General features: G+C 48.7%; 1 protein-coding gene across 1 annotated transcript; it reads left to right on the top strand.

Annotated features, from left to right (window-relative positions):
- The first annotated feature begins 6,012 nt into the window (after window positions 1–6,012).
- On the top strand, window positions 6,013–9,342 carry INSM1 (INSM transcriptional repressor 1). The gene has a single exon (XM_086701571.1). The coding sequence runs from the start codon at window positions 6,674–6,676 to the stop codon at window positions 8,198–8,200; it is 1,527 nt and encodes a 508-aa protein (XP_086557697.1). The 5' UTR covers window positions 6,013–6,673; the 3' UTR covers window positions 8,201–9,342.
- Window positions 9,343–24,579: the final 15,237 nt, after the last annotated feature.

Genomic DNA, 24,579 nt, shown 5'->3' with positions numbered 1-24,579 from the left:
AACTCCACTAATTCCTTCACACGTATGTTTTACACAAATGCAGGGGTCATTTAGAGGGAGGCCCAGCTTCGGCCATATGCTAGAAACTATGTGACTGGAATGAAGAACAATCCCTACCAGTTCACTCTTACAACTGCAAACCGACACATGGGGAACCGTATTTCAGGGCCTGGCAAATAGGTCAGCTTGCCACCCCTTCTGGCCTCCTTCCCCTGAGAGGTCCTAGGTCAAATTCATCAGCAAATGGAGTGGGTTTGTGTGACAGGCCCTGGGACCCTTGGATGGAGATGAACAGAAAAACCTCAAAAGGATCAACAGTTAGAATTTGAGACCCAGTATTATAATTAAAAGGCTTCTAGTCACATAAATGTGACCCCAAATGACAACTGCCAACCTTGATGTTGAATGATGGATATATGTAGTAGTAAGTTTTCCTTTGCAAATGTCCAGAATGGGTTTTAGTCTACAAAATGTATGATGAAGTCATTCTCACCATCGTCCTGTATTCACAAAGTGAGTAATTTCCTGAGTCTAGGCAGGAACTTCAGCATATATGTGCTGACTTCAGCATTTTACCACCGACGGACAACTTTAGTAAGACAAGGGAAGTATCCAAGAGTCACTGATTGAAATTGGCTGTATTAAGGGCTTTGGGAGAATAACGATATTTACTCCTCACCGATGGCAAGGCCTGGCAAAAAAAAAAAGGGGGGGGGGATTCAGAAAGAACAATATTTGGACTTCTGTCTGCAAGAGCATAGATCCTGTAGAGACAGGTGAATGCGTGAATTCCTTAACGTATTACAACATTTGTTGGGATGTCTTGGGCTGTAAAGCTCATCTTGAAATTCTATAGTTTTGAACAAAGAATAGTGACAAGAAAACACCGAATTTCCCCAAGTTTTATTCCCGCAAATCACATGCGATGACCATGCTTCGCAGATGCCTCTAATGATTGTATGTGGGTTTATAACAAGTGTGCCCACCCCCTTTCTGAAAATGGCTCCTTATAAGCAAATATCACAGGAAGGCCAAAGAAAAAGAAAAGAGGTGATGGGGGAAGGGAGCACTGCAAGGAGGAGAAAATGTAAAGCCAGCCAGTCAATATTTACCCTTAGAAGGGAGTCTGTGTGTGTGTGTGTGAGAGAGAGAGAGAGAGAGAGGGAAAGCGAGCACGCGAGCGCGCTGCACCGGGTGAGGGAGTGTGAGCCAAGAAGCAGGGAGAGGGGCTCGAAAGTGGCCGCGTGTGAGGAGCTGTTGATTGTTTTCTGGTTGAGAGAAGAGGTGATGATAAGGCTGGGATGCGGCGGGCGAGCGCCGGGGCCGGGGCAGCGAGCAGGCAGCTGTATGCTAATGCTCACAGAAACCAAGCCTCCGCATTCCCCATTAAAGCTGGCGGCCAGGAGGCCACACATCACTGAACAAATAGGCTCTCTCTAGACAAATAAAATAACACACGTTGGCCTGCGGGGAGGGGGAAGAGCCAGAGGGGAAGAAAAGGGGGGGGGGGAGAGGGGAGGGAAAAGAGAAGGGGAGAGGAGAGCCGGGGAGAAGAGGGACGGTCGGGACGACGGGAGGGGAGAGGTGGAGAGAGAGAGAGAGAGAGAGAGAGAGAGAAGGGGGGGGCGGGTAAGAGCTGCAGAGAGAGAGCAAAGGAGAAAGAAGGAGATAGTCTAAGGGAAAGAGAGTCTGAGACTGAGAGTGGGGAGGCGGGAGACCTGGGGGGGGGGGTGCGGCAAGAGCTGAGGTGAGACAGGAGGGAGGGATGGGGAAAGAGACAAGGGGAGGGAGGAAAGGGGAGACAGGAGAGACGGGGGTGGGACAGAGGAAGAGGGAGGCCAGAGGTCACAGGGAACGAGAGGCTGGGAAGGGAGGAATAGTGGGCGTAGGGAATGAACACTTACACCCAAGCCCCAAAGCAGCCACAAGAAAGGGGGCACTGAGGCCAAGGCGAAGTGTGCGCCCCTTCTGGCCCCCAGGGGCCTGGCCACCTCTTGGTCTCCAATCGGGCGGGCACCGAGGAGGAGAATTGGAGTCCGGGAGCCTTTTCGGTCAGTTTTTGGTGGGGTCGTGTCGCTGCCACTTCTGAGACCGCGGCGCACGGGGAGCGGGGCCGCCGCTTCACAGGTGCAAGCAGTTCCCTCGTGCGCCCCACGTCCAATTGGGATACCGGTGCCTTCAGTGTCATGCCAGTCCTAACTGGCAGAATTCTCTACTTATGGCTTTCCCACATTTTCTGGCTTCGCCTTTGCCAGCTTTTGCCAATACCACCCTTCGAGTCGCGGGGCCGGGGAGCCTCCTGCCTCCCTCTCCTCCCAGGGTCCCACCCGAGGCAAAAACAAACAGCCCCGAGGGCACTTCACGGAGCTTGCGGTGGCCCCGACGGCACACTCGGGAGGATAAAAGAGGCGGCCAGCCACCCCGTCGGCCCCCGGTCGAATAATGGGTGCGCAGCAGATTGCCGGGGGCACTCGAAACTCGAGGGGAGGGAAATACTTGAGCGCTGTCCCTCCCCGCGCCCTGCGAAAGGCGCAGCCTCGCGGATTCTCCCTTGTTCGCTCTCTTTCATGCACTCTCCTTTTGTGTGGAATTATTTAAACGAGAGATCCAAGGCAGCTTTATGCTAATGTGCCGAACAAAGGCAACGGCCCGCGGGCGGGGGCCCGGAAGGTGCCTGGAGGCCGGACCGGGCCGGGCGGGGCGGCGGGCGGGCTGGCTGCGCGTGTCTCTCGCGTGCCCCTGGGACTGACACAACAACCCCTCATTCCTGCAAACACAAAGCCTCTCCCCGGCTCGGGCCCCGCGCTCGCCCCGCGCGCAGGGGCGCGGGCCCCTGAGAGACCTGACGGCGGGCTCGGCGGCGGTAACGCGCGGTTCCTACCGGATAGCGGCTCTAGGACTGGGAGGGCCTGGGGGTGGGGCTTCCAGGAGGTGGGGTCACCCAGGGGGTGAGTCAAGGAGAGGGGTCCACGGCTGAGTGGGGATGGGGGTGTTAGGGGGCCTTGTCAACCCCCTCCGAGTGTCTCTAAACGCGCCGCGCGGTGAGATTGCGGACCCTCCTGTCTTCGCCTCTCAGGAGCTCAGGGGCTGTCTGGACTCTTCGACACCCCCCGGGGCAATTCCTAGGCCGAAATACCCTCTTTGGTACCTATTTCCAAGCTTCGCACTTTCAAGAAACTCCCCGGAGCTAGACACGATCTGAGGTTCACAGTGAACCCCGGCGTGCTCCCCGACGGCTACCTGGGACAGGAGGACAAAAATATTAAAAAATTAAAAACATAGAAACATTAGAGCGCCTGCGGCCTCCAGCTCCGCCGCCAAAGGAAGAACCCACAACGGGGTCTGCAAGGAAGAGAAGCGAGGTGGCTGCCGATTTTTTCCAAAGTGTTGCCCACGACCGACCCCACAGGAAGGGGAGGAGCCGCCTGAGGCCTGGGAAGGACGCCTCGGGGACCTGCCTTGGATCCCTGTGCTCGCCGAAGCCCGAGAAGCAACCCCGGAGGGAGGCAAAGCAGTGCTCAGTGTTTCCCCGACCCCACTCCACGCGGCGCCCACTCGGAATCGCAGCGCGTAAAGGCCGACCGCCGGAGCGTAGCGTGGTGGCGCTTTGCTCTTCCCAGAAGACTACAAATGGTCTCGACTCGAAGTCCCCATCCCTGCAGGCGCGCAGATTTTGAGAAATGAGATCACTCAGAAGACAACGGAAACTTAAGGACCAGGTGCAAGACTGTACCTACTTGGAGGGTGCTGGTGTGTGCGTGCGCCGCTCAGCCTAATTCTTCTCTAGCCGAGTTATGAAATTTGTTTCTAATTCTAGTACCTTTCAAATTTCCATTTATTTTGACCGTACTCGTCTGAAAATAGATTTCATTTTTGCTGGCAAGATTAAAAACCACAAATTAAGCAAAAGGGCCATTGAATCTCAGTAGTGTTCAATAGATTCTCTTAATTCAGAACCCCTTTGAATTCGCTGCATTCAGGCAGGGGTCTTGTTTTGTTGTTGTTGTTTGTCCCCCCTCCCACGCCCTCCTTACAATTATGGGTGTTGTTATTTTTAAAGAACTCACAAGGTGACTAACTCTCCCTGTTATCTGTTGAATGAAAGCAGTGTTACGCATGCAAGACCAAAAAACCCCGCAGTCAGTTGCGGACCGTGGGCCGAACCCCACCCTGTTATCCCACAATCCAGATGGGATTCGTGATTAGAAAATAAAATTGGCCAAAGCTGTCCCGGAATCCCTCTCCTACTTCTAATTTCATCAGCAGTATTAATCAGCGCTCAAAAGAGCAAGGAAATAACATCAGTTACTTTTAGATTGAAACATATTTATAAATTTCAGATAAACTCATTTTAGAATTCCTAACTTTTTTGAGGACTAGCATTCACGGCAGTTAGCAATTTTAAAACGAGGGTGAGAGCTTTCAAAATATATCCCATGATATGTATTTTTCTGTTTTTAGTCTGAGTTAAATCACAAAGAAAAAATCATAAACATGGTTCCTTTTGATTAACCAACTTGATTAACCCTTTGATTAACTAAGCCTAACAATTGTTCTCATTACAACTTCTTACTCATGTGGAAAGAAAGAAAAGAAAGGGAGAGGGAGGAAGGAAGGAAGGAAGGAAGGAAGGAAGGAAGGAAGGAAGGAAGGAAGGAAAGGGTGTTCTTAATTTCCCTCCTAGGGTATTTTTAGAGGGAAAATCCAAACACAAATACCTTCAGTGGCATTAAGCATAAGCAAAATTCAGTATAATCTATCTAGGTGCACAGAGCTTTCCAGAAAAATGTCCGTGTCCTTCTCTCTCAATAAAGTGACATTTTCCTCACAACATAATGACATTTTCTGTGGCTTTGCTATTTGTTCCCTAAGTGATGGGTGATCAGGCCCACTACGCACTCTTGAGGTTCTGCCCCGGTCCCCCGGAGATTATGTCTTTTGTGTTTCCTCGGGGCTGGGCAGGGAAGAGGATGAAGGCAAAGGGCCCGGTCTGGGTCCAAACAGGGCGGCGGGGATGGTGGGCAGGGGGTTGTGAGTGTGTGGATCTTCGCTGTTGTCTCTTCTTGGTGGCAAGGGGGGAGGCAGCTTGTCCTCTCCGAGGCTGCAGCCTGCCTCTGAGGACAGATTGCCCCCACCTCCCCCCGGTCGGCAGCACGCGTCTCTTTTGCGTCCAGATTGGCCGCGACCGGCGCTCAATAGCGGGAGGTTAATTTCCTTCACAAAGGTGAAGGGGGCACGGCTCCGGGGGGGCCCCCGCGCCCAGACAGGCGGCCCCTTTATTCCGCTGCGCCTTGATTGGAGCCCTTGATTTAGCATCTGATGTCAGCCGGCAGACAAAATGCCCCGCTCCGAATGAAAATGCATGAGGCGGCGCAAGGAGAGCGGAAACCAACTTCAGTGGGGCGCACGCGGCCGACCGCGCGTTTCGGCCTTTGGCCAACTCCTTCAGAATCAACCCAGTCCTGCGCCTCGAGGCGGCTCAGAGTGGCCTGGGCTGGGCTCCTCCAAGGATGCCAATCTTTGAGCCTCGGAGAACTTAAAAAAAAAAAAAAAAAAGTTCAGAAATCCAAGTACCTTTTGGAACCCAGCCCAACTTGACCCCCCGCCCCCCGTCTGCCCCAGGGCCGCGTCTGCTGGCGATTAAAGAAGTGCGGTGCCAACTGTTTCTAAAAGTCGAGATAAAACCTTCCAGTCGCACGCACGCGGACGCACGGAGGCCTTGGATACAAACGCCGCCCTCGGCTGCAGCCTTAAGACCAGAACCTCTACCTAAGTTTGCAACTCCGGGGTCCATTTTTCGCTTGGGTCCTGGGTCCCAAGGCCCACCCGTCCGAGCCTCTCGGACGCCCGGGCTTTGCCACTATTTTCATTTTTTTTTTTATTATTTCCCAAACACCAGGCGGAGTCCCTGCGCCTCCCCCGACTCCTCTCCCGCCCCAGCAGCCACACTCAGATCTCCCCCGCGCCTGCTGCTGCCCACCGCCGCCCCTACCCAATCAGCGCGCACAACTTCCCCCTCCGCTCTGGCTCGCGGATTGAACCCTCCTGACATATTTGGGGCCATTCTTCTCCTTTGTTGCTATTTTGCTCGCGACCCGCGGGTAATCCCCGCGCGGGAGGGGGGCGTGCATTGTCGTGCTGATGGACGGGCCCATTTGGCGGCTCCGCGCCCCCCGGAGGAGAGACACAAAGCCCAGGCACGTGCGCCTCCCCATAGAGGAGCAGTAGACCGTGAAGGGAGGCGGGGCCGGGCGTGTGCCTGGGCCGGGCGGGGCGGCGGCGCCGGGCGGGGCGGCAGCGGGGCGCGCGCGGGGGCCCAGCGCCCTCAGGTACATCTGCCGCACCTAACGGGCGACCCCCGAGTCCCGGCCCCTTTTTTGCCGCCCCGTAGCCCTCCCACCCGACCAGGCGGAGGAGGTGCGGACGCGCTGATTGGCTCCGGAGGAAGCGGGAGGCGAGAACAATGGCCCCCTCCCCCCGTTAAAAGGGAGCGGCTCCCGGGCCCGGGGACAGGGACGCGCGTGCAGGGCGCAGAGCCGGGCCGAGCCGCCGCCGGCGCCACGCGAGTCCCGTAGCCGCCGCTCCCGGGCCATGGGCCGGGGGCACTGAGGGCCGCCCGGGCCGAGCGCGGAGGTGGGACCGAGCCAGTGCCTTGCCCTCGCGCTGCGCCAACATGCCCCGCGGCTTCCTGGTGAAGCGCAGCAAGAAGTCCACGCCCGTGTCCTACCGGGTCCGCAGCGGCGAGGACGGCGACCGCGCGCTGCTGCTCTCGCCTGGCTGCGGGGGCGCCCGCGCGTCGCCCCCAGCGCAGAGCCCGGGGCCGGGACCGTTGCTGCCGAACGCCGAGCGCGCCCATGCGGCGCTCGCTGCCGCGCTCGCCTGCGCGCCGGGCCCGCCGCCGCCCCCGCCGGGCCCGCGGGCCGCGCACTTCGGCAACCCGGAGGCCGCGCACCCGGCGCCGCTCTACAGCCCCACGCGGCCGGTGAGCCGGGAGCACGAGAAGCACAAGTACTTCGAGCGCAGTTTCAACCTCGGGTCGCCGGTCTCGGCCGAATCCTTCCCTACGCCCGCCGCTCTGCTCGGAGGCGGCGGCGGCGGTGCGAATGGCACCGGCGGCGGCGGCGGCACCTGCGGCGGCGACCCACTGCTCTTCGCTCCCGCAGAGCTCAAGATGGGCACGGCGTTCTCCGCGGGCGCTGAGGCGGCCCGCGGCCCAGGGCCCGGCCCCCCGCTGCCCCCCGCCGCCTCCCTGCGGCCCCCGGGCAAGCGCCCTGCGCCCCCCGCCGCCGCCGAGCCGCCCGCCAAGGTAGCCAAGGCCCCGGGCGCCAAGAAGCCCAAAGCCATCCGTAAGCTGCACTTCGAGGACGAGGTGACCACGTCGCCTGTGCTGGGGCTCAAGATCAAAGAGGGCCCGGTGGAGGCGCCGCGGGGCCGGGCGGGGGGCGCGGCGCGGCCGTTAGGCGAGTTCATCTGCCAGCTTTGCAAGGAGGAGTACGCCGACCCGTTCGCGCTGGCGCAGCACAAGTGCTCGCGCATCGTGCGCGTGGAGTACCGCTGCCCCGAGTGCGCCAAGGTGTTCAGCTGCCCCGCCAACCTGGCCTCGCACCGCCGCTGGCACAAACCGCGGCCTGCGCCCGCCGCCGCCCGCGCGTCCGAGCCTGAAACCGCTGCCAGGGCTGAGGCGCGGGAGGCGACAGGCGGCGGCAGCGACCGCGACACGCCGAGCCCCGGCGGCGTGTCCGAGTCGGGCTCCGAGGACGGGCTCTACGAGTGCCACCACTGCGCCAAGAAGTTCCGCCGCCAGGCCTATCTGCGCAAACACCTGCTGGCGCACCACCAGGCGTTGCAGGCCAAGGGCGCGCCGCCCGCGCCTCCGGCCGAGGACCTACTGGCCTTGTACCCTGGGCCCGACGAGAAGGCGCCCCAGGAGGCGGCCGGCGACGGCGAGGCGGCCGGAGTGCTGGGCCTGAGTGCGTCCTCCGAGTGCCACCTGTGCCCAGTGTGCGGGGAGACGTTCCCCAGCAAGGGCGCCCAGGAGCGCCACCTGCGCCTGCTGCACGCCGCCCAGGTGTTCCCCTGCAAGTACTGCCCGGCCACCTTCTACAGCTCGCCTGGTCTCACGCGGCACATCAACAAGTGCCACCCGTCCGAGAACCGACAGGTGATCCTCCTGCAGGTGCCCGTGCGTCCGGCCTGCTAGAGCGCGCCCTCCATCGCGGCCCCCCCGAACTGTGCCTTCTCTTGGAGACCCACGAGGAGAGCGCGCCCTGCGCGCCCTGAACCCGCGTCCGCTCCGGGGGCGCCCACCCCCGGTGAAAGTGTTGTCTCCGCTTCTCTCGGTGTGGCGTGACGGTAACCCCAATCCTCTCGTTGTGACTCCTTTCGGACCCCCCCCCCCCTTGCGTTGTGTCCCCTTCCCCTCCTTGGCGCAACAGGAGCCAATCTCTTTCTGTACAAGAGAGAAAAGCTGTAAGCGTTTGTCTCGTGGTTGGAAGCTTCCCCTTGGAGGGGAGAGCTGTTTTTCTTGCTAGTATTCGCTGTGTTCATGGTCTAGAAATGCGGTTTGCTCTCGCCTACCAATCTCTGCTCTCTATGTATGTAGCGTACGGGTTGTTTTGGGTGAATCTTGAGGAATAAATGCCTTTATATTTCACAGGCTGTAAATTGAACTTCCCACACGATTAGCTTTATTATGGCTTGTGAACTGCTGGAGTCTGGCTTTACCTTTTTGTATGTGAACAAATCAAATTGCTTAAAAAAGAGTTTTCTTTAGTATAGCCACAAATGCCTTGAACTGTTGTCTGGGATTGTTTTGGGGGAGGGAAGGGAATTTTCAGAAAATGCTGTAGAAACTGCCTCAATACTTCACATAAGACTCTTTGGTTTTATCATCTTTGTTGAGGTAGGACTATATAAGTTCTCTCTAAATGTATATGTTGATTTATGAGTAATTGTTATTTATTCTTTATTTATTTATATTAATTATGAAGATTATGCTATTATTTGATTGCAGATCTTTTTTTTTTTTTGGTACGCTTTTCCCCCTCCCTTGCCACTCTTGACATTTCACTGTGCATTTTAGAAGAGAGCCTTTTTCTAAAGGGATCTGTTAAAAGTTTTAACTTTTATACCTATCTGAGCGAATTACAGACAACCTACCATTTTATTCTGCTTGGAGGGCCCGTGAGGCCCCTGTACAACCAACAGCTCTTACTTTTAAATGCAATCTCTTTTCTACATACATTATTTTCTTAATTGTTAGCTATTTATAGAAAGCTTCAATAGAACTGTTTCAACTGTATAACTATTTACTATTCAAATAAAAATATTTTCAAAGTCAAAGTCAGATGGATTTATTTCTGCATCACGTGGCTTCACTAAGGATTTAAAATGATTTCTTAAATGTCTGTTTTCTATTAAAGGAAAAAAATGCTGCCACCTTCACTAGGATCATGGGTTTTTACAGCTGAGCCTGAACCTCTGGGTCCTGCCTTTCTAGCAGTTCAAGGGTGTAGCCTCAAAAACTGGTGAACTGGAGCCAAAGGCTTGCTAGGGGTCTTGGGAAAGGTAGTGGAAGATGGGGCTAGAATGAAGGCCTGGGAGACTCTTCCAGAGAAATCTACGTAAGTGCCCACAAGAATCTATCCTTTTGATCAAGGGGGTGTGAGACACACTTTAACTTAACAGACCCTGCATTTCCTGACCATTTGGGGCTCAGTGTAACAGTAATTCCTCAAATAAATAAGGTGGGTAGTGGTTTCATGGTCAGATTTCCCCAGTAAGTGAAACAAACCAGAACACTCGTGGCTACAACAGAAGTTAATGCAGTTTGGGGTAAGGGTTCAAAAATGATTTTTCAATCAGGTGAGCAATCCGCTTTTGGGGGAAAAATGGAACACCATCTGTTTAGGGTATTAGTGTTAATAACAGGTCATTACAATGTTTTCCGTTATGTGTCACTTAGCTCGTTGAAGAACAATTCTGACGCCCACCAGTTAATATTTCGAGTTGTTTCCCTCTCTGAAACAGTCCATTGCAGAGCTGTGGTAAACATCACAAGTGTACATTTCCTTTTGTGGTATGTTTTGCTACTTTTTTCCTAAGGCCCTCTAAATCAAATGTTTGTCCATCAAAGAGATTTTAGACATCTGCCCAGTAAAGGGCTGCATGTCTGAAGGATGTAGGTGGGATGGGGGTGGGAAAGACAGTCCATGAGAAACTTGGAAGGAACAACTGAGAGAGATCGGTTTGTTCAGACTCTCAGCCTGCAGTTTTGTGTGGGAGAGGGGTTAGAAAGACTGAGCTGTCAGGAACATTGAATATTCCTCCATTTGTGAAGGTCTTGCAACAGACCCAGAATGGCAATGAAGGAGAAGCCACTACGGGTAAGTTGCTCCCTGGACAGATCGCATTTGCCTTTTATTGGTGATGCCTATGTACTTTATCAGTTTGGAGAATGTATAAGCACAGGGACAAAACAGTAGTTATAACAACCTGGAAACTGGATAAAACAAAGAAAAACTCCAATTTGCAGGCTGTTGGCTGTCTCCTCTGGGCAACATTAACATGAGAATTTTTAAATGTCCTCCCCGAATTACGCCATACGTGAAAAGACTGAGTGAGGGGTCAGGGTATGTTCTATGCCCCTAAAAAGTTTCCTGGAAAACCTGATGGTTGGCCACACATGACAAGTCGAGGCCTGGCTGCAGGAATGACATCTTGTCGTCTGTGTTTGGCCCACTGGTTTTCATGTCCATAATCGTAAAGCATAATTTCTAAGATCCACTTTCATGAGGGTAAAGAAAATTTGGTTGTTTGCAAATGTGCTCTTTCATAGCCGGTGGAAATGTATTCCCAATGACCAAATAATACCTTTTCTAAACTTAGAGACCAGAATTTCATTTGTGTGAGATGTTCAGTGAAATTGCATACAAATTTGGCCCCACTGAAGTAACGGAATGGTGTCCAAGAATTAGACAAGTTTTGTCTATTTATTTCAAAGTTACGTTCTATGGGTCAACAAGATATTCCACAGAAAGGAAATCAGATTCTCTCTCCATGTCTCTCTTTTTCATCCCTCCCTGAATAATTTCACAAGGGCTCCCGTTTTAGAATACCAAGTGGAGACGAGCTCACCTTCTTTATAAATATGCAAAGGATGCTGAGAACATCCTGTGTCTCTGAGGTCACTCCAAGCTTGGACAACCTTCCCTGGAACCCACTGGCACAGCCACGCCCACTGCCGCAAGGGATTGTTGCTGGGAGGGGTTGGTGGGTTAGGGAACGGGACAGGACCAAAGAGGGAGGAGCTAAAAGAGGGGGCTAAATAAAGGAAGGGACTTAATTTTTGCCTGTGGTGTCCACACTTTTTCTCCTCCTACACGAGGGTGATATAATAAAAGTCAAAGGCTGCTATGCGCTGCCTGGTTCCAAAGTGAGCCGGCAGCTTTGCCCCTTTCTCCAGAGTTGATCACGTCCTCTTGACTCACGTTTCCCTGGAGGCCTGGAGAAGTCCGGGTCTGACGGGAGCCCTGGCTTCTCAAAGGCCTGCGCTGTGGAAGCACGTGCTCCCCCCTCAGCCAGAACCAGGGCCCAGCGGAGGAGTCCCCCAGTCACACAGCACTCCAGTGTAACTTGCGAGTGCCAGCAGTGAAGCCAGAGGCCCCACAATTGCCCACGATGAGCAGTCAGGGAGCAGAGCAGAACTGAAGCCTGGAGCCCGGCAGGACTCCAGCTGCTCCAGGGCACGTGGGAGTATGTGGGGGCCTCCCCGCGCAGAGATGAGGGCACACAAGATTGGGCAGGGCAATGCCAGTCTCCAGGTGGATGTTGCCCAGCCCATCTGTGCCAGATGCTGCTGACCACAAGGGCGCACTGTTTCCCATTGGCCCCCATTGCTCTGCTGCAGGCACCCGAGTGGACCTGCCATCTCTTTCCACCAGCTGCCCCTCTGTCCCCGTCCCCTGGACTTCGTTCCACAGCCTCCACAATGTCTTCGAACAAAACGAAGCAGAAACTCTCTAGAGTCCTAGTGAACAAAGCACATCATGGTATTCTTCACCCACCAGATGTCTTGCTAAAGAGAAAGGGTCTAGAACGCACCTCAGGCAAGCTCCTTGGCTCTACTGATCCCTTGGCTTGCTGCAGGCCTCTGTCTCCTCATCTGTGAACCAGAGAGAGTGGGGCTCTGCAAGGTACAGTGAGACATCTGAGGAGGGTTCCCGAGACTGTGAACTGAAAGGCAGCAAGAACCCCAAAGGGAGCAGGTGTCCTCAGTTTAGGCAGGAGAAAACCTATTTCTCAGAACATGTTCTCTGGTGTTGAGGATGTTATGAATCCACTGGTCTGTGGAAGGCAGGCTTTGATAAAAACTTGCTGTCTTCTCAAGGAAGGGACATTTTGGTCTTGTGGAGAAAGTTTCTGGCAAATAGACCCTAGCGTGTGGGGTCATTTATAATGACATATATACATAACAGTGCGTGGTGTCACCCGGTTAGCTTATCCCAGGGCCAGGTTAAACTAGAGAGGCCTGTAAGATTTGGTGGTTAAAGGCATGATTTGTGAGGTTGGGAGAAGATCAAGGTGAAACTGAGTTGTAGAGAGAACCTTGCCCCCCCGCCCCCCCGCCCGCCAGGTGGCAAAGCATACCAATGTGAGAGAGTGGACTAAAGAACATGCAAGGGTCTTGATCCCCTCTGATTACCAAAGTGGTACCAAATCATGGAGCACAACACAGAAGTCTAAAGACACTTAGGATTCTAATCCTAAATTATGGAAATATTTGATTAATACTTTGGCAATACAACTTGAAGGTAATCGCCTGAAAATCCCACTTGGCTGAGAAAGCCTCTAAATGCATCTTTGAGTTATATAGATCTTATATATTGAAAGAAACATTGTTTATTTATTACCAATCTGTAGCATTAAGTGACCAATACTCATAGGGAAAGCCTGGTATACTCATTACTCCTGGATTGCAATATGGCCACCATCTCTAACAGGCACGTGCATCAGCACCACAGAGGAAAGTTCAGAAGTGAAATCCGGTCCCAGGCCCACAATTATCCCCATCCAGTGGCTCTGGGGGAAAGAACTATTCCCAAACACCCAGAGTAGGAAGGCCATCCTCTAAGGGATTGTTCAAGGTCCTGGAGATGCCTCTGCTGACCTGGCACCTTGGTCAGCCAAGTGAGGTCAAGTATGTGGAGTCCACAGGAAGAAAGGATGAGAAGACAGTGCCTACCTGCCCAGTGATTTCCACAAACAGGGAAATCTTTTTTTCACCAGGAGAACTACAGAACTCCTGCTTCCTACTGAGGTTGCTAAGGAAACATAAATAATTTCCAACCGATTCATCAACATCTTGTCTTGTGCAAACAACCAGCTACATGTTTTGATGTCACCAAGGCGATTTCCCAGTCAAGAGGATTTTCTGCAGGAAAAATGAATCCTGTTTCTTTGGACACTCCTTATGAGGAGCTGCAGCGGGGAAAGTACCACATGCCAGATTCAATCCCGGAAAGTGACAGAGACCAGTGAGAGGCGTCACCAGCAACACACCTCTGAGGGACCTCTGTGGCAAAGAAAACTGACTTCTCACTGCCAGTGAGAGAAACAACTTGGCTTACAAATTTACTATCCACAACCTTTTTTTTTTTTTTTTTTTTTTTTTGGTCATCACTGTGGACTGATATGCTTCTCAAAATCATAGAACGTATTTGAGCATATGACTTGAAGTCAGTTAACATATTTTCACCAACCCAAACACACACCCCTTCATCCCTTAACTGTCATCATTTGTCTAACATATTTTTATTGTGGGCTTGGTCTGTTGCATCTGGAAAGTGAAATGTTCAAGACGTGATGATCCCTTTGGCAGTATATATGGTGAGCAGATGGGTTGAGGGGTAAACGTACTCATGTTTGTCTTATTTGAAGATTTCTATACTGTGTGGATTTCCTGGTGGAATTTCTACACAAAGCATCAATACTGATGCTTTTCTTTAGCTCATTGCGTGAGCCAAATGAGACAAAGCGATCTTAGGATGCTTACTGTATTGAAATGAAACCTATAGGAAATTTACTGCCAGTCAGAGCACATTCAAAGGTGTGATTATTGGGAGCCAATAATTCGAGCATGTCAGATTCACGCTGTGCAGCGTCCCCAACATCTATTAGAAGCTGGTCCCCATGGTTTGCACTCCCAGTTTACAGTGCTGCCTCCCTTCATCAGAACCCAGGTGTTCACTGTTCCTGCCACTCGGTTTGAGGCAGTAGAAAAAGCATCACACAGCGGGAAACAAGAATGGCAGAAACTTCCACCTGAATGCGTTATTCTCCTATTCCACTCATCAAAATAAAGGCCCTTTTATTCGAATGCAACATCTGCTTCATCTCTGTTGTCCAGGACCAGGGCCTTGATGCAATGCCCCTTCTCAAACGCTACAGTCAGGTGTCACACCTGATGGTGACAGGATGGACAGACTGAGCCAAGAGGCTATTGTCTGCTGAATCTGATAGGAAGCAGAGGAGGTGTTAATGCATGGAAGGGTTTCAGAGAAGGCTCTTTTTACAGGAGGAAAAAAAATTAGGGTAAAATTTCCTCCAAGCTCAAAGAACAGAAAGGGGTGTGGATCTTAGCTGAAACCCACGTGTCTAATATTGCCATTTAAAAGCTTGTCACACCAGGTGCCTGGGTGGCTCAGTCAGTTGAGCGTCTGACTTCGGCTTGGCTCATGGTCTTGCGGTTCATGGGTTGGAGCCCCACATCGGGCTCTGTGCTGACATCTCAGAGCCTGAAGCCTGCTTCAGATTCTGTGTGTGTCTCTCTCTCTCTCTGCCCTTCCCCATCATGCTCTCTCTCTCTCTGTGTCTCTCTCAAAAATAAATAAACATTGAAAAATTTTTGTAAAGCTTGTCACACCAGGGGCGTTTGAGTGGCTCAGTTGGTTAAGCATCAGTTTGAGCCCTGTATTGGGCTCTCTGCTGTCAGCGCAGAGCCTGCTTCGGATCTTCTGCTCTTTCTCTCTCTGCCCCTCCCCTTTGCTTTCTCTGTTTCTCAAAAATAAATAAGCATTAAAAAAAAAAGCTTGTCACACCAATTGATTGTCATTCTTTCCTACTGAAATGTGTCCCACTTTCCTATGTAAAATGAACCTTGATCATTCCAGAATGCAGCTACAAAGAGGTTATTATTAGGAGATGGGCAGAAACTGACAGGTACAGTGTACATAAAAATGAACTGTCAGGGACACAAGGCAATGAACCAAAGTGCAGGCTCTGTGTGTCCAAATCCAAACTGAGTCATGTTAGATCTCACCACATGTGTTACAAACATAAAGGAGTACGCTCTTTTCTCACTCCTCTCTTTAATAAAAGACCCTTATTGCTTCTTTTGAGCAGTATTGTTATCCTTGATATCTTCTTGATGGTTTCCACACCGATTATCTTGATAATTCACCAAACACCAATTATAGTTTTAAATCATTTTAGTGAAACATTTACCTAATTGAAATTTCATATTTGGGGGCACCTGGGGGGCTCAGTCAGTTGAGTGTTCGACTTTGGCTCAGATCATGATCTCACAGTTTGTGAGTTTGAGCCCCACATCAGGCTCTCTGCTATCAGCATGGAGCCCTCTTCAGATCCTCTGTCCTCCCTCCCCCTGTCCCTGCCCTACTTGCTCTCTCTCTCTGTGTCTCTCAAAAATAAACATTAAAAAAAAAATATTTCAGACTTGTATCAGAAAATTTTTTGCTATGTTAGCCACAGAGAAAATCATGATTTTCTCCTTTGCATTTTCAAAATTTCTTCAGTCAGCTCCAAGATAACTAAAAAAAATTTAAATAAATATTAATATAGCTACCTTGACTTGTTTGTTGCAGCAACTGTGATCTTATACCTTCTACGGTTGTACTGAGATTCCAGAATTATTGCCAGTGTGGTATTTCACAATTTCTACCATTATAACTTAAGAGGCTAACCCAGGGGTCAACAAACCAGGGAGTCAGGTGGCCAAATCTGGCCATGAGCTTATTTTTGTAAATAAAGTTTTATTGGAGCATGGCCACACCGTTTGTGTACTATTGTCTATGGCACCACTTAAAAAACCCTGAGTGTTTAATTGAGAAAGTTAAATAAGTAGGAAGCTGCTTCCAAGACAGTTTTCTTAATACTGTGCATGTTTGGGGCTCCTGGGTGGCTCAGTCTGTTAAGTGTCCAAGTACGGCTCAGGTCATGATCTCATGGTTCGTGAGTTTGAGCCCCGTGTCGGGCTCTGTGCTGACAGCTTGGAACCTGGAGCCTTCTATGGTTTGTCTACCTCTCTATGCCCCTCCTCTGCTTGTGCTCTCTCTCTCATTCTCAAAAATAAATAAACATTAAAAAAATACTTTGTATGTTTGTCGCGTCAACTGGAGTGGCCCTCAGGCAATACGTACAATTTCTCACCTGTTATGTCATCCACTGAAATGTACACAGAAGAGGAACATCATCTCCTGGTATGAAAGTTGTTTCCTCACTGCAATAATGGCTGAATTTATTGAGTGAAATGACAACTCTTAGGCTGAATCATAATAAATAATAAGTAAAAACAGAAACTAAAAATAAAAAGTTTAATATCAAAAATTTTGTATGGTTCAACCTGACATTTCAAGGGTTTTGTTAGTCACTGATTTAGCAATTTTGTGGAAGCCAGAAGATAACTTTAATTTGGCATTTGTCAGTTTTAAAATAATATTAATTGGAAAACAGCAAGCACCTTCATGATAACTGCTGGCCTCATTTAATTTTGCAAATATATGAGCATTTGGGGCATTGAGATCAACGTCCAACAGTGGAGAGGCAGCTCTGATTAGAAGTTCCCAACCTCTACTTGAAACTTTTTCTAAAGCAATTTTCTGATCCAGCTTCACAGGCGTATCAACTGTGGCAGCTACAGTGGAGAACATTCCTAGTATGTATTTTTGGGATGCTGGTTACTCAAAGTGTGGACCGTGAACCTATAGCATTGGCACCAACTGAAAGCTGGGTTAGAAGGGTGGAAGTGCAGGCCCTTCCCCAGACCTGCCAGATCAGAATCTGCACTTTCATAAGATCCCCAGAGGGTCTGTGTGCACATTGCTGTCTAAGGTGAGTGACTGAGAGTGTGAGGTCTTGGTCAGGTATGGTATTCCCACTTGTTGACACTGGCAGTAAGTGTGGCCTGGGAAGAGTTGATGGCTTGAAGTCTTAACCAGAGACTACTACCCCCAATTAATGGTGGATTTGTAACAGTAATAGCTAAAATTCTTTGAGCCCTAATTACTCACCTGGTCTATGACCTTAACATGAAATACTCATTAATTTCTCATGATTACTCTGTGAGGTTGTATTGGTTAGCCCCATGTAACAGATGGGGACATGGAAGGTTTTAAGAGGTAATATGACTAGTAAGTGGTGACATTCAGGCGAGAGCAAGGAGGAAACTGGCTCACAGAGATAAACCTTGAAGGGAGCAAATGTGCCAAACCTTGAAGGGAGAATTCAAATGGATAGTGAAATACAATCTTCTTGTCATTGATAGGGGCTACCAAAGCATGGAACATGACCTCGTGGTATAAGAACACATACAGTTCTAGTACCAAATCATGGAAACACCTAATTTATGTTTTGGCAATTTGACTCCTAAGTAATAGCCTGGAATTTCCACCTCAGTGAGAGAGGAGCCATGGATGTCACCATTTCAAGTTCTCTCTTTCTTGTGCATTGAAAAAACTTCTTTTTTAACGTGACCCAACCTACAAACACAAATAACCCGTACTCATGGGAAATTGGGTAATTCAGCAGTCCATGATTATAACTAAGGCCCTCACACTGGCATCTGTAGAATCAAATTTGTAGATTCTGAACCACTTTTGCTTTGCTTTAACAGGCTGAAGATGCGAGCTATAAGAGAGAGAGAGAGATGTTTGAATTCTTTGTGAACAATGGAGTTTTAGGCTGCACCACAGTGAAGACATCACATGGGGCCAGCACGCTCATGTACACGTCTTCTTTCGGTTCTCTACCTTCCACCTCGGTTCTAAAAGCACTTGGTTGTGGAAATCGCAGCTCTATACCTGCCAGCAAGTTAACAGGCCATCCCAGAACCATGGCAACCAGCAAGAGTGAGAGAATGAAAAGTCCCTGAGCACATGTCGCTAAGCACTCCCTGCTTAGCCCCAACCAAGGGCAGGCAGAGGGACACCAGTGCTGAGAAGAAAGGGGGCCGATCCCAAACCCCAAATCTGAAACTCACAGTTGAGTCACTTTAAAGAAAACTTTTCTTTTCTTTTCTTAATTTCTTGGGGCGCCTGGGTGGCTCAGTCGGTAAAGTGGCCGAATTTGGCTCAGGTCACGATCTCACGGTCCGTGAGTTCGAGCCCCGCATCGGGCTCTGTGCTGACAGCTCAGAGCCTGGAGCCTGTTTCAGATTCTGTGTCTCCCTCTCTCTGACCCTCCCCCATTCATGCTCTGTTTCTCTCTGTCTCAAAAATAAACGTTAAAAAAATAAATAAAATAAAATAATTTCTTTATGTTATTTATATATTTATTTATTTATTTTTGAGAGAGAAAGAGAGAGAGAGAGAGAGACAAAGCATGAGTGGGGGTGTGGGCAGGAAGAGAGGGACATACAGGGTCTGAAGCAGGCTCCAGGCTCTGAGCTGTCAGCATAGAGCCCCACACAGGGCTCGCACTCACAACAGTGAGATCATGACCTGAGCTGAAGTTGGCACTCCCCAACTAAGTCACCCAGGCACCCTTAAAGAAAACTTTTCAATAAAAAATTTAATTTTGTGCCTCAATAAAAAGTGTAATTTCCCACCAAGGTGGGATTTCACAAGCTCACATGCAAAGGGACCTTGTTTCTTCTCCAACATGCCATAGACTGCCAGGCACCAGGAGCTCAGAGAACAAATGCCTGCTTTCATCATCTTGTCTCTGCCATTTAAGAGCTATGTGACCTTGGGTGAGTTAATCTCTCTTTGCTGTTTTCTCACTGATAAAGTGGAGGAGTAGTACCTACCTGTACTGGACATTTATTATGTTTTCTGCATACCCTACAGCTTTTGAACACCCTTCCTATGTTTGGCTAATTTCCCATCCCATGAGTCTTGCCTCCCCATGCAGGATCCAGAAACTGGTTTCTTCAGCCTCCCTTGCAGCTAGGCTCTGCTGTAAGGAAATGGAAATGACCATTGCTCTATAGTAAGGTCACCCTCACAGCTTGGGTTAGAAGTGCTCACCTCTAATAAGATATCTTGGCAAGGCGTGGTTGCAGAACAGCGATGGGAAGGAGGTGTGACAGGTGCAGTCAGCACCAGTGAGGGGAGTGGAGAGGCATTTGTGGGGATCTCAGTCTCCATGCTGTGGTGAAGGCCCAGGGCCATGGTGTAAGCTGCAGGTGGGTTTGTCTGGCAGGCTGATTTAGGTGTTGTTTCTGGATCTTTTAGCCCCAAAACCTTTTACATGGCCCTCCTGGACAGTCTGTGAGGTAGCCAAGAGCATTCAGTAAGTGATTTATCTACTTCAGCTGGCTAAAGTGCATTTGGCTGTCTGCAATTAAGTACCACCCAAGGCTGTTGTTGAGGACAACTTATTTAGGTCAAGTACTCATGAGAAAGCATTCTTGTTATTTTGAGATCTTTGATGTCTGATCCATCCACAGGATGTGACAGAATACAGATTCTGAATTTTGTATAATGTTAATGCCATGTGGTGCAGTTTTAAAACATTTCTGCAAACCCTTTGACATTGCTTCCATTGAGAGGTGGAGTCTTTGTCCCTCCCTTGAAACTGAGTGACCTTTGTGACTGTTCCTCAAAATGTAGTAGGAGTGACACTGTGTGACTTCTGAAACTAGATTAGCAAAGTCTATGTAGCTTCTACCTGAGTCTTTCTTGGGGATCTCAGTCTTTCTGTGGGGTAGCCCAAGCTGTGCACAGAGGCCACATATATGTGTTCTGCTGACAGCATAAGGTGAGATCTCAGTTAACAGCCAGGAGTGACTCTAGACACGCAAGGAAGCAGGTGAGCCTTTGAGGTGATGCCTGCACCCTGTACCACCTCAGAACACTTGTGGGAGAGCTCCGGGGAGAGCAAGGGAGAGTATGTAGTTAACATATGGTGTTATATTAGTTTCAGGTGTACAATATTCAGCAATTCTATACATTACTGTGCTCATCATAAGTGTACTCTTATTTTAAATCACTAAGTTTTGGAGGGATTCTATAAGTAACAATAGATGTCTGGTTTTCGGAGTGTGCATTTTTCTATTTGGTCTTCATATCAACCCTGAATGGGAAGTATTATAACTCACTACTTTGGATGTGAGGAAAATGTCTGTGAATGTTGAATGCCTTGCTTTCATCATAAGGCTCTTTGAGATGTGGAGAGATCAGATGCCAGGTAACTGGCTCCCTGGCATAGCACTCTTTATATAAAGTGATGTGGTCAGGCTCCAGAGGACTGGGGCCACACTCAGCCATGACACCACTGAAAGCATCATTAGAACACGCTGTTGTGTGCACATGCCTTTTGGACACTTTCTTCATCTCATATTTAGAACAGGCATTAGGTCAATTTTTATGACTGTGTAATGACAAATCACCCACAAACTTGATGGCTTAGAACAATAGTAATTTACTACATTTCATTGTTTCTATGGGTCAGGAATTCCAAAGCAGCCTGGCCTGGTGGTTCTTGGCTTGGGCTCCCTCATGAAGCTATGGTCACATGTTAGCTGGAGCTGCAATCCAATGAAGACTGGAGGATCCACTTCTAGAATGTCTCTCTCCCATGCCTGTCAGTCTGCACAGCGCTGCTGAAGTGTCCTCACTGCATGGTGCCTGACTTTCTCCAGAGCAATCCATCCAAGAGGCCATTATCTTTATGACCTAATATCAGAAGGCACACTCCATCACTTTTGCTGTGTCCTCCTGGTCCAACAGATCATCTCTGAATCAGCGTGGCAGGGACTGAAGAAGTGGGAGGATACTGGTGATGATCACTGAGTGGGGCCATCTTTGAGACTGGCCACGAGTCAGTAGTATTACCTCAAGACACAGGTGAGGAAGCGAGAGTTGGGATGGTTAGCACTCAAGGGCTCAAGGCCACAATGGGGGCTGTGCAGCTGAGATCTGTAGCTACTCGTCTCTACCCTCCAAGCCTGTATTCCTCCCCATCTACAATGAAAGGTGAACTTATAGTGTATTTTGATGTACTGATGTTAGTTTTTTCAGGAATTTCTTGAAAATTGGGAAATTCTTCAGAATGTTATCATGGAAAGAAACATGGGACGTGTGGGTTGGTCAAACTGAACCGGGGGCCTCCCTTTTTCCCTGAATGAATACCTCATTTTGGTGGGGCTGAAATTCTACCTTTTGCCTGGATGCCCCTTTTTAAAAATATTTTTTTTCTTTTCTTAAGCTGATGGGTAATTTAAACATGGGAAGAAATGGATCCTAGCTTTGTGTGTGTTTTTTTTTTCTAATGCAACTCCAAAACTGACTTTATAGAATTTTGCAATGATCAAATAGTCTATTAGAGATAAAATTACGTAAACTCTGATTCAGTAATTTCCCTTTTGAGAATTTATCTTACAGAAATAGAGACAGTGGTATGTCAGGCTATAGGTGTGATGGCATTGGCCGCAGGCACTTTTGTTACAGACAAACACTGGAAATCACCTGAATGTGCACAGATGGGGGTTGAGTAAAGAAAGGTACGTCTATATTCTAAGGAACAATATGCAATTATCACAAAGTGTAAGTTGGAGGGAGAGGTGCCCGTGATGTACTGCGAAGTTTAAAAAAGTTGTAATGATATGTATTGTATGATGCTATTTCTGTAAATAGGAAAGTCCTGTTATCTTTGTGTGTATTTGCATTCATCTGGAAAGAATCTGCTTATCAACTGGATGGGGTGGGTGTTGCGATGAGAACAGATCATTAATTTTAGAAGGAAAAAAATACAGAATACATGGTGTAAAGTACAAATCTATACTTGAACTGTTTTATTAAAATGGTGATTAGTAAGTCTTCCCTAATCTGAGTATTCCTCTTGGCACTCTGCCCTCTTCTTCAGGTTGAAACAATTCCAGGGGTTCACTTTTTCTGGTGCCTTAAAATGGAGATGCCAAGATTTCCCTGAAGGAAGGCTATAGAAATAACTGTTTCTAGGGGGCCCATAATCACCCATCAACATGGAAGACAAAATGGGGTGACATTTTTTAAAAGGAGGAAAAGATGATGCCATTAATGTGCAGCCCTTGCTGGTTCAAACTGTTCACTGAAGATTTTCAGCAAATGCTCTGTAGGCTTGGCAGGAGGGAGATCTGTTATTGAAGCCCTCTGCCTGCACTTAGCCCAGCGGCCATTTCTCAGGGAATATTGATCAAAAGTACTCACCTCCACCATCTCAGGAGCATAATGCAGTCCCTGAGTATTCATGGGGGAAAAAAAAAAGCTTTTCTTTGCCAGGCTATTTTCTGAAGTCAAAAAGATCCTTTCAGGAGCTATAATAGCAAGACCCTTCCCACTTCACACCCTTGGTGAGAGGCACACTCCAATTTTCAGACCCCCAGGACCCCACGTCAAGGTGGAAGCTGACAAGTGTGACCTCTTTATGTAAAATATTCTCTGTCAAACTCAACAAGCATTTTGCTAGAGGGACAGGTGGTACATACAAGTGGAAGATTAAAAATTACAGCTGGACACATAGGGAAAGGGAACTCTTGTCCTGGAGAGAATTTATTCATTTATTCATTTATTCATTTATTCTTTACTTCACCAAATAATGTTTTAAATATAATTTTTGATTACATACACAATGTCCTCCGATATCTGAGGCAGCAATATCTTGGTGTGAATGTAAAAAAAAAAAAAAAAATCTAGTCAGTGTTTTTCTTGTCAGACATAGTTAAAAAGGGAGGATGCTAACTGGGACTTCCTAATTTCTCATTTGTTCTGTAAGAGGCAGAATCTTCCAGACAAATATTTCTTAACACGACAGCTTGTTATAAATTCTCACTCCCTTCACCTTATCCAATTTAAGTTAGGATAGTAGAGACTTGGGTATTCAAAGTACTTTTAATTTAAAATGATAGCAACAAAAAAGCAATCTCCAATTCCAGAAAATTCTTTTGAATGACTCAGAAAGAGTATCATTTCAGAGTTCCTGCTGTTTGGGCTGCTGTCATTTGCTAGTTTTGGAGGGCAAGTGTGAGAGGATATTTGGGGCAGGGAGAATGTCACTTTTGTTTAAAATTCCCCTGATTCCCAGGGCTGTCAGCTGGGCTTTCTATGTTGTCTGGGGGTGAAGATGTGGTTTAAGCTGCAATAGGCAGTGGGCAAAGAGACTCTATCTTCAGTTTTGGGAGCAAGTCTGTTTTCATTCTGTTCAAGGGCAGTCTTTGGGGCAAGTAAGGACACGGATGTGTCTTTACCTTCTTAACTCCTGAAACATAAAACTTTTCTCAGGGAAGAATGAACAGAATATTGTGGCCAAAGCTAAATCACTCTGTGGATCTGTGTGTACAAAGTGCAGGAGGACATCCTGGAGTGTGGCATCAGCATGTATAGCCTATTCTTGTTCTTTGCCACAGTCTGTTTTTCAGGTCTGAAAACATAAGCAATTTTTCTTTCCAGATATGTATTATCCAAAAAACTTCCAGAATAATAGATAAAGGTCAATAATAGCATCATCTTCTTTGTCCTTTGGGAGAATATTCCAGTAAAACAAGCTCCCCAGTTCTGGAAGACCCTGATCTGTTTGTGCCTGGTGCAAGTGAGAGAAAGGTCAGGGTGGCCTCAGGAAAACCTTCAAGGTAGCCAGAAGGAGCATGGAAACTACCAACAGGTGCACTGGTGAAGTAAAGTGCTGCTGATCGGGGGTGTTGTCACAGAACAAGGCCCAGGAAACGTAGTTTCTCCTTGGAGCTCCACTTTGTAGCTGTGTGAACCCCAGGGAGCCATCTTTGGGCTTCAGGTTCAGTACCTGTAGAAGGAGGTGGTGGGAGTGTGGAGACAGTCCAGCTGATAGTCCTGGGTAGACCAGAAATACAGGGATGAAATTGACGGTGTGTTCCATCTTCATTACCTTATTAGTTTTTTGATTTGAAATGCAATTAAAACCATTTCCATTTATTTCTATAAATAAGAGCAAATGATAATAGTTTCTCTTGACATAAACTGTTTAATAAATCAAAGTAGCCTCAATTTGTTTCTACACATACACAGATCTAGAACACTAGCTCAAATGTGTACAGACGTGACCAAATATAAATGTGTGAGTCTTCTTGCTGAGAGATACCCTGTACTGCAGCAAATGTAAAAAAACTCTGGCATGTTTCCTGTAACACTCAGAATATTTTGTTATGGCAAGGGTATACCTTAAAGGTATTCTTTCTTTAAATTCTGGCACCTGGCAAAAATCCCAGAGAGGTTGAGGAGAGCATTACTTGCAGCAATGGTCTTTTTGGAACCACTGGAAGTTGGATTCTTTTTGGAATTCTGCTGAAGGTCTTGCATGATCTGGCCTAACATTTGATGAGTAGTTTTT

Source organism: Puma concolor, chromosome A3, assembly GCF_028749965.1.
Source record: "Puma concolor isolate L17-30 chromosome A3, mPumCon1.1.hap2, whole genome shotgun sequence".
Taxonomy (NCBI): domain Eukaryota; kingdom Metazoa; phylum Chordata; class Mammalia; order Carnivora; family Felidae; genus Puma; species Puma concolor.
The sequence above is the reverse complement of the archived record's forward strand: the minus strand, read 5'-3'. Positions and strand labels throughout refer to the sequence as shown.

What these genes read in the sequence shown, in the direction of transcription:
- INSM1 (XM_086701571.1), top strand. Translation starts at nt 6,674, where the DNA reads ATGCCCCGCGGCTTCCTGGTGAAGCGCAGCAAGAAGTCCACGCCCGTG.